The sequence below is a fragment of the Sander lucioperca genome, chromosome 5 (genome assembly GCF_008315115.2).
Source record: "Sander lucioperca isolate FBNREF2018 chromosome 5, SLUC_FBN_1.2, whole genome shotgun sequence".
Taxonomy (NCBI): domain Eukaryota; kingdom Metazoa; phylum Chordata; class Actinopteri; order Perciformes; family Percidae; genus Sander; species Sander lucioperca.
In genome coordinates, this window is record NC_050177.1 from 36,478,804 (window position 1) to 36,489,341 (window position 10,538).

At 41.7% G+C, this 10,538-nt stretch overlaps 1 protein-coding gene across 5 annotated transcripts in view; it reads left to right on the top strand.

The window, feature by feature from the left end:
- Positions 1–10,538, top strand: part of smtnl (smoothelin, like) — a 45,455-nt gene that overhangs the window by 12,286 nt on the left and 22,631 nt on the right. For all 5 annotated transcript variants that reach the window (XR_004102204.2, XR_004102205.2, XM_036001303.1 and 2 more), the window contains exons 3-8: positions 6,209–6,290; positions 7,456–7,710; positions 8,077–8,133; positions 8,216–8,276; positions 8,367–8,513; positions 8,623–8,746. Coding sequence is in view for 3 of the 5 variants with exons in the window: in XM_036001303.1 (XP_035857196.1) it covers positions 6,209–6,290; positions 7,456–7,710; positions 8,077–8,133; positions 8,216–8,276; positions 8,367–8,513; positions 8,623–8,746 (726 nt within the window). In the remaining 2 variants the exon portion in view is untranslated. The remainder of the gene's footprint in view (positions 1–6,208; positions 6,291–7,455; positions 7,711–8,076; positions 8,134–8,215; positions 8,277–8,366; positions 8,514–8,622; positions 8,747–10,538) is intronic.

Below are 10,538 nucleotides of genomic sequence, written 5' to 3' on the forward strand. Positions count from 1 at the left end.
AGCACATGTGAAATCATGTCTTGTCACCAGCCAAGACTGTAACCTGCATTCAGCGGTACTTTGTCTATGAAGAGAAAGTTTCTCTGTACAGTGGTTCTCACCTGCAATTAGGTTTTTATATCCTCTCAGTTCAAAGGCTGTGCATATTTTCCACTCTCAGCCCAAAGTGGTATTCCCTGAGATTCTCTGAGCAGAGAAATTGCAGGCTGCGTGAATTTATTTGAAGAACAGGTGGTTTGACTGTGTCTTTCTTCCTCCGAGAGGATTCCTCTTTAGACTCCCAGGGGGAAATTACAGAGCGGGAATCCTCTGTCACTAACTAAGGAGAACCCAGCTGATATCTTTACAGTAGCTGTGCGTACACCAGAGCATGCTTCTTGCTCCATATGTTACATCTGCTCTTATACTGCTGCTGTGTTCTGTGCTTTTTTATGTGTCCTATAGTAAAATGTAAAGTCATTGGCTGTCAGTCATTTATTATAATTGACAGTGCTGAATAGCAGTTTACAAGTAATAATTAATATTGTGTAACATACTCTAAGCTTGTCCTGTTACCTCTCTCATTCAGCCATCTTTTTGTCAGCACAAAGGCGTCACTGTGGGAGCATGTGTGTCCTGATGGTAATCTTTGTGTTTGTGCATTTGTTTTGCAAATTAAAAGGAGTACTTGTCTCTGTACGACACACTGTCTGCAGAACAGAATTGGCAAAGGATTACAATGGACAAAGGATTTATAAATACAGTATGTAAATCATGACTTTGGTTGATGTTAAAAAAAAAAATAGACATTTCACGTTAAAAGAATAGACATTTCTTGCTCTACTTTACTGTCTCTCTTTATCAGGCTAAATGAATGACCATGACTAGTTAAGTGTTAAAACAGTCAGTAATATGGAATACATGTACACCATTAGCTCATAAATTGACATTGTGAAGTAAGGAACACCCTTAATTTACTGTAATGCGGAAAGTCGGCACATTACATTACACCTACATTGTTTCATTTCAAATGCAACGTGCTGCAGTACAAAGCCAACACAACAATGTGTCACTGTTCTGATACATTCTGAGCGCACTGAGTGTTTCCCAGCAGACTACAGTGTACCCACGTCAAATAGTCACCCTCCAGCAGCCGAGTCGTCCTGTCCACACCTAACCCCTACCCCTACAAAGTCTTTATTAAGGTGTCAATGATGAAGATGCCTCTGACAGCTAAACAATGTCCTCCGACTAAACACAGGACGTGGTGCTCACCCAGCACCCTCATACCTCATGAATAGACGGGTTTCCCAGGGCACGTTGTCCCAATGCACACAACCAATACTGTGGCATCTGCAAATATTCTGCTGTTTTGTTACTATTACAAGACCAAACTTCCACTGAGTTAACGCTGGAAGAGGATTGGGATTTGACTTTAGTTTTAGTATGGAAACACTCAGGATTCAGGCGTATATATCACAAACATTTTTTTAATTGATTTGTGTGTAACATATTAAACATAAATGTTGCCATTTGATGTGTTGAGCAGAGTACAACAAAACAATACTATATCTATAAGTACATTATCAATACCAGTTGGCAGCCCCAAGTCCAGTTTCCTCCACATGGAATGTTAGCTAGCAGCTGTTTAGGACATGTTTTGGTTTATCTTGTCTTGTTTGGTGAAGAAAAGTTTTTTTTAAAATCAATTTTACTGCTTCAAGTTTGCAAACCTGTCTGTTAGTGACAGAGGGCAAACAATTACAGGTTCAAAGAAACAGGTTTAATATCCTGTGTCACTGTTGCCAATGCTATGCACCTGTAACCCAGTCAAGGACATTTTTTTTATTTATTATTTATTTATTGTTTACACCTCATTATCATTTCAATTGATTCTAGTAGTCCATAAAGGAACTTTTGTAGTTTTTTTCATAGGTTCAATATTTTGCATTTATCCTCTGTATCTGTGTCACATTCGCATTATGGTGCTGAGCCCCCCTAAAGGTCTGATCCTAGAATCGCCCCTGCATCAGTTTAGTACAGGTTGACATGTCCCGTAAAGATGGCAACACTTTAGTATGATCAAACTCCTTCTTTGCCTTCCTCACCCTCCTCTTCATCTTCTTTCTTCTTCTTATTCCTCTGGCTCTGCTCACATGCATACCGAGGACTTTTCCACACATTCCCTGCTTTCACTGTTTTCGTCCAAACATTTCATAGTTCCCCACTCATGATGCAATGACGCACTCTCGGGGAGTAAAGGATTTGTTGTTCCCTGAAGAAGAAAAGGGAGCTTTTGTCTGCTTACACTTCTATCACTCCATTATGAGACTGCTATGAGAAATATTGTGCATGAATTGATCGTTTGTTGCTCTCCTATTGTGCAGTAGTGTGCAGTAAGAGAGTGACAGCTGCTAATGGCAGCCCAGACTAAACAACCAGTGTTTAATCAACTTTGTCTGATTTACTTTATAGAAGTCAGGGACAATAAGGATGAAGCTGAATGTAAACAAACTTCCTGTATGCCCATTCAGGGTCACCTACACAGCTCAGCTTGGTCTATTTTAGTGTCATCTTTGCATGTTGGTTTCTACTTTTAGCCCCTTATCAGTAGGCAGCAAATACTCTAATACACACGTGTCTGCCAATAAAGAGAAACGTGACTTGTATTGTAACTGTTTGTGAAGCTGCCACCAGCTGATAGCTTGAGGTGATGATATCTTTAAATTTGATTCCTAAACAACCCAGAGTGTTTTTTCCTTCTATCCCAGAATATATCTGGCGTGGAGCCAGACCTTACCCACAATGCTTTGGAGAAAGGTCTGGCAGTGCGAGACTACTGTCTTGCTGACATCCACATTTTAATAAAGGGTGATGATCCTCAAAACAATAAATCAGTCCATGAAGTGCAGTGTAAATCCAACAGATATCACTTGATGTGTGTGCATACTCATGAGGTTCTTGTGCCAAAATGTTTGTGTGCTTGTTTAACCGCATGCGTGCACAAATGTGATGGGTGCAGCATGTCCTCAGGTCCCTGGTCAGTACTGTGCCATGTTAAGTGTTAAGGGCACCAATGTGTTCTGCCAGCAGAAAAGACCTCAAGATACCAGAGAATTTACAGGAACCTCAGCAGCTCCGCTATCATGTTTCCCCCTCTGACCCACCATGGACGTCTGATGATCTGAGTACTTAAGCCGAGAAAGCTCCCCTCCCCAAAGCCAGACATTCTGCAATTTGTCTCCCTCCTCCTGCATGATAGCCAGCTGTTTCCACCCCACTACCCCGTCCCTCTGCCTTCTTTCCCATCATGCAATGTACAACTGCTCCCCTCTGCCTTTCTCACCTTTTCATACATATTAATGTCATCACTTTTTCCCTTATTCCCTTCAAGGTGTGTGTGAAGAGAGTGTGTTTGGGGGGTTGTCATTTCATAAACAGTCGGGGGGCACTGTTTATAAAATTACAACCCCCTAAACACACTCTCTTCTTGACTTGTTTTAACACACACACCCCACCGGCATTCCTCTATGATGAGCTCAGCCAAACACACACACATTTACACACTCCCAGCCATTTCCTCAAGTGAGCACAGCATGCTATCTCACAGCAAGAACAGCATCTTGTTCTTTATGTGTGTGTGTGTGGGTGAGATAGGAGGGGATACAAAGGTGGTTTTAGGCTTCTGCCATGCTAGAGACTTTATCTTTTTGCTGGCAAAAAATTGAATTCTTTCGAACGGGTTGATTCACGCAAACTACAAAACTTTTTTCCCCCCGTAGGCTACCCTTACCTGTAGTTGTATCTAGCCATGCAGATCATTTTGATTTATTTGAAGAGGTTTAGAGATATCCATCTCTGACATTTTGTGCCTCCAACCAAAAACAATAGAGGTAAATGGAAATGTTTAAATTGATTAAACATCCCTTTAGAAACAGTTTCCCTGTTACTATAGATAATCCACAGAACTCACTGCTAACTGTTTTGATGTGACTTTTTCTTCAGTAGAAAGTAGATCCAATGCAAACTGTTCAAAATGAGGTCTGTGAATTATCAAACGTAACCAGGAGCCAATAGTGGTAAAAAAATGCTTCAACAAATACTTAGCTGCTCAAATCAACATAGTTATTTTATCAATGGATCAAATGACTAAGTATCCCACAGATAATTATTATCAGAATCTGCAGCTTTAGCATCTTTTACCTCATTGTTTGAGGGCATGCAGCTTCACTGTTTTGGTTCAGTCTCACTGCAGCGATCAGTGTTGTTTCTAGTAGTAGTAGTCAGTGTTAGCTGTGACACGCCCACTGTATGCTAACTGCCCAGTACTAAACAGCAGACAGAGAAAGAAACGACTAGCTAGTGTGTAATGTTTAGCAGCTCAGGAGCCAGATATCTTCATCAGGAGGCCAAAACTGAGCTAAAAGGAGAGTGAATATTGGAATTAAATTCGTTAGGTGGACACAAAACCACTCCTGCTAATGTTGCTCTGTGTCTGCTGGACGTGTGAATAAGCAACTGTTTGCTAACTTGTTAGCCATATACTTTATAGGGTGGTAAATGTGTCAAAGCTGTGGTTACACCTTGTTTTCCTGCCCCTCAATGGCCCAAAAAATCTGTTACACCAGGCTTTTAGAAAATGTTACATGCTACTTAGTGCCCACGTTCTGCAGACTGTGTAAAAAATGCTCAAGAACTTGTTGCTACAATGCACTTATTTGAAAAGGCCCTAAATTCCTACTTTTTCACACTTTCAAGCGATTGCAGATACATGTGAGGGGTTCAGGTTGTTTATTTTTGTATGGTCCCGTCTTCTGTCCGTTCGTGTAGTGGTTTCTGACAGCAGAGACAAGCTAACCAGATGCTGTGGCTCTGCTTCCAAACATGCTGACGTCATCCAAACACAGAAATGATGCATCAGATGCACCAGTGGTGAAATAATGTTCTCGGTTAAACACAGTGCAAAAATCGGCCTTGTCTATTTAATTCCACTGTGACAGCCAAGTTTGAAACACAACCAGCTGGTCAGAGTTGTTTGTTGCCAAAGAGCCGAGGATCTCCAACTTGTCTGCCCGAAGGTCTCCTGAAATTCTCTTTTAGGGTCTGCTAAACCAACACAGATATAATGTGACATTCAGTTTGATACTAACCTGAAAAAAATGTGCACAACTATCAGCGCTGCACTATTGACCTCAGATGTGTTGCTCTGTGTCAAAGGGGCCGACTATCAAGACACTAAGCTCCATCTATCTGTCTGACAGGGCCACACGGAAAGTGACAGCTTGACCCACAACCTATGTGGGTCAGCAGCACCATGTGGTATAGAGTTTGAGATAGAAGTATCTGCTCAGGATGGTGATTAGCTGTTTCCATGAAGCTGGTTGTGTTTGGAGAGAGGAAAAAGAGCCATCTCTGCAGGTCTGTGCTGATCTCAGAGACAGGAAATAGACAGAGTTACATAGACGTTGAAATGTGAACTCAAGATTGCTGATCATGTCGCACAATCACTTTAGCAGTCAGGCTGCCAGATCATTCAAAAAGATGTTGGCAGTTCTCCCATCACTGAGTGTGTCAGTGACAGTGGTGCCTGATTTAAAACAAAGACTTCTTAAGTCTTATCACAGGAGGGGAGGCAGACACACACTACACACCAACCCAGTGCCTCCGACGCCTACAACAACCAGCTCATTTATCCACACACCGGCAGCCTTGGAAATGCGTGGAGTTGGCTCGTGCCTCGTCAATTTGTTGTTGTGTTCTGTTTTGTCTGAAGTCGTGTCAAAAAGGCCCACATGTTGGAGAAAAGTCCAAAACTTGGAAAGAGTGAAATGGTCCAACAGTGACTCAATGAGCAATGGACATCTGGATTTATTTTTTTGTTCAAACCAGAAGAACGTGATGCCCTGAATCCAAACACAACATATTGGTTTATAAATGGCTCCAAACAGAACATTACAGGGCAACAAATACAATTATGGTAAAAGCAAAAAATACTGTGGCCTCTCAGTCATTACAACTCATCAATACCACAATGATTAATTCACCTGGTGCTTAAATTGCTGGCTTTCAAAGCTCTAACTTCCCAGCTTGTTCTTTGTTTTGAAGGTAAAAAAAAAACTCCACCCGGGAGCCCTCCTACTGCTCGCCAGTAAAAGGTCAAATATGACTTCATGCACCTTTTAAAAGCAATGAAGGGTGCAAGTGTTCACTACGATTCTATGTGTTTCAGAGTATTGAGCGAGAGGAGCCAATAGAGGTGGACCCCGCCCCAACACATGCTGGATTGGAGAATGGACATGCTGCTACCACAGGTAATCACGTCACAACTGTAGCAGTCATACTAACCCTGAGAAAAAGGGGAGGGGGACTATGGTTTAACTATGGCTAATACTACTCAGCCTGTGAAAACAGTTGTATAATGTCTTCTGTGGCTCTGGAGGAGCTTTGTCAAGTCTGAGAAAACAACCCTGATGATGTCATCAGGGATTATGGTTAGTTAAGGTTTTTGGAGCTTGACTCGTGCCAGGGACTAAAAGTCTGAGTATCTTAGCTTCTGCTCCGTCCATGTTGACCATTATTTTTTTATAACCTGTCTATTGCAAGTCCCCCATCTTTATGGAGGTTCAACACAACATGACTGAGGAGAGAAACTTTATATTTGTGGAGTACTTTGTTGTTTTTAGGCTGATTTAATTCTTATAAATGCATGAGGTTGGAGAGGTTGCCCTGTAATAAAGACGTTTTCTGACGCTTTTTCATCATGATGATCACAGTTGCAGTAATTGAACGAGTTTTTCTTTCTGCTGGGTCATAAAACACAGGGCTTTCAAGCAGGGAAGCAGAGTTTGTGTCCCAGAAAAACCAAAAGACTTCTACCTAGGAAATGCGTGTTCTATGCAAGTACTACCTAAGGAGACCGGTGTTTTAATTCAAACCACAATCTTTTTTTCTAATCTTAACTTAACTCTTTGGTGCCAAAACTTAACTGTCGTTGCTGCATGACGGCCACCTTTTGTTGGATAAACTCAACTGCAACGGCCCCTGAAAGGACCGTCACCTCAAAGTGCTCTGTAGTCGGCTCACAGCAACCTTTTCTCAGCTAAATTTAAATGTAAAGACCGCTAAACGTAACTGTCATGTGACCATGTAAGATATGAAGGAATTGTTGTGCATAAGTTTCCGTACGTTATCGTTAACGAGAATGCGTTGTAATGCGTCACTATGTTCACCAGTTATTCCCTGACTTTGTCTGTCTGTTTTTGTGGGGTGGACACCCAAAACAATGAGCTGAAAAAGGAAAAAAATGCTCCATAGAGCTGAGGGAATCTGGTGATTATTCTCTGTGGGTTTGTTACTATGAGCAACCCCTTTTACATTACACATAGTCATTTGAGCCAGTGTTAGTATAAAACGTATTGATAAGAGCAGCTTTAAGAACTTTCATCAATGTGATTTTACATCTTTATATCCAACCAGAACATTCAGAGTTGGTACACGGAAAAATCTCTCCACCCAATGACTTCCCACATGAGCACACAGCCCCTGTCGCCATGCGGATGCCCCACCTCCCCATCACCGCTACCACCAAGACGGCAGAAATGAAGGGCCCCGACTCTCCCAGCAGCCCTGTTGGTTCTCGCTCCTCTCCAGTCCCTGAGGCCTCACTTACCGGCCAATCAGCTACTAGCACCAACCAGACCCAACCAATAGAGGAGTCTTCAATTCAACCAGGTGGCTGATGGTCTCATTTCTAACTCAGCTTGTCAAGACATCTTTGGTTTTACTGTAAGATGTTTTATTGTTGTAATGCTGCATTCATTGTACAGTATTGTATTGTATGGAGAAAGTGAAAGACACAAGCTTCCTATTAGAAAACACAGTTTACCAAGCTTTCAGGTAAAGAATTGAACCTCATTTTCTCTAATGTCCAACTTCAGACCTGCAATTACATGGCTTTAAATTTATAAAAAAGATTAATTTGCAAGATTTTTAGAGGTATTTTACATATAAAAAGAATCATCAATTTGCTTTCACCTGTTTTTGTTTTTTATTATAATACTGACAACTTTCAATTTACTTTGTCTTTGTTGCTGTTAGTGTCTTCTACATGGACCCCGACACCTATCAGAGCTCTGGGATCTCCCCGCCTTCAAGGTGAGCCATACTTTCAGACACACACATGCTATCCTGACTACAATATCATGGCTATGATTTACTGACTGCTTGTCTTTTGCAGATAAAGCAAATTCAGCCCCAGCTAAGTCTGTCACCTATTCAGGGCTATTGCAGCATGACAGGTGAGTGAGAGGTGACTCATGAAGAACATCTTTTAGGATGGGTAAAATGTGTTTTGCTTTGTCTGACCCTTCTGTGTTCCGGTCATGCAGAGACGGTGATGTAAGCGGCGACAGATCCTTTGGGCAGGTCGGAGAGAGGAGGCGGGAGTTGGTGAGGTCGCAGACTCTGCCACGCAACATTGGCGCTCAGGCTCGTCGCTCTATCTTTGAAAGGCTGGACTCTGAAGCCAGTAACAGGTAAATGAAATGTAATGCTGCATTTGATTCATGTGGGAATTATGGTAAATAGTTTCCTAAACATTGTAACTCTCTCATGTATCCTTTCCCTGCTTCTGCTTATGTACAGTCGCCCCAAACCAGTGGACTCTAAACCCAAACTGAAGCGATCTCAAAGTTTTGGGGTGTCCAGTGCCAGCAGCATCAAACAGATCCTTCTTGAGTGGTGTCGCTCCAAGACCATAGGCTACCAGGTAAAAAACAAACAAATGACAAACGTTGTAGACACAATTCCAATCTGGCAATGTTATCCTGTCAGCCTGTTGTCCATGTTCAGCCTATATAGAGCCATATTTTGTAACATTTGGTCCATATGTTATGTCATAAGTTGCTTTTAGGTTCCACACAAAGTTCAAAGCTTTAATGACTATGCCTGTTTTTAGCTCATTTTCTACAAATTGCACAAATATTACATTACTGCTGACCATTTTCCAAAGCAGATCATAGTTGATTACATATCGTTTTCCTAACTCCGAGATGGTCACTGACATTAGTTCATTTCACATTATAGCATGAAAATCAACTGGCGAAAAACTTGCTTGAGATAGGTAATCCAGTGTGTCTGGTTATATGATTGTCAAAATGATGTTATTGTTGCACAGTAATGTAGTGGAAACTGATGCTGTGCTCATGTCCTGTGGGGAAGTTTGAACTTCTGAGCTTTAAAGTCAGTAGCAGATCAGCAGCAGCACTGTTAATGTAAGAAGATAATAAACTCACATTGTTCTTTTCGAGATGTTTTTCAGCTGGTAGTGTTTTGGGTTTGACTTTCTGAAAACACAGCTTTGTAACATAATGCTGTTCCTCAACCTTAGATAACAGAACGGAACAGAACTTAGAGAACAGAACTTTGACAAAAACAGACAGCCAGAGGTTTAAAGATAAGTATATGATTATAGTGATGGATTGCCTATGTGGAATGAAACTTGGTATGTTGATTTTCAGAGTACAGAAATTATTTTGTAGCTACTGATTCATTTCTTTCCGATGGGATGAGAAGATGGATATCAATTTCACGTTTGTGCTGGAGCTGGGAGGTGTTTAGCCTAGCTTAGCATAAAGACTGCGGCCACTGTGGTAAAGACTGAGCCTAACTCAGTGTCTCGACCACAAGCCTTTCAGACGTGTTTTTCAACCCACGTCTCACGGAACTGATACAATCTCATTTTAATCTATACAGCTGTTTGCACTAGCTCTGTCAGGCTCACGTTTCAGCCCCGTCTCACAGGGCGTAAACACGGCCTGAACACATTATTTATGCTTCAAGTCTATTTTTTCAACAAGACGTGTGTAAGCACAAGGTCCATGCCCAATGAAGAGACCTGAATGCAGAGGTGCAGTAAAAAAAAAAGTAATCTGTTTTAAATTAGCCCAACTGTCTTTCTGTTTTTCATATAACTTTGACATGTCAGCACACTGTGCAGTGCTAATGTGCTAATTATCTACAGTACCTCTCAACCGTGGAGGTGAATGTAAGTGAGGGTCCCTGTGAATATAGGGGTGCGTGTGTGTGTTTTGGGGGTTGAGGGTTAAGGTAGTTTGAGTCATGGTTGAGAACACATTGCTGCACTCTGGTACCCTTTTCCTCACAGCAACTTGTGCCAGCCGCTCCATGTGGCTTTGGTTATAGACTCTTATTAACTGGGAGCACACACACACACACACACACACACACACACACACACAAGAGAGAAAGATGTTCATCCGATGACTTGACATGTTGTATTTCATTCAAAGCAAACTCCAGACTAATAAAGGGCAGCCTTGAAATTACATGATTTCAAAAGCATGTAACAGACCGAAAGCAGGAGAGCCGAGGAAAGTGGAGGAGAGAAGAGGGGGAAGTCTGTTTTATCCATCATAATTAGGAGCTAGACAGTAAATGGGGAGATGGCTTTATGAAGCCACAGCAAGCTTCCATTCAGTTTTACAAGTCATGTTCTTCCCCTGCTTTTAATCTTTCAGCTCTTACTGCTTTCTTCCATG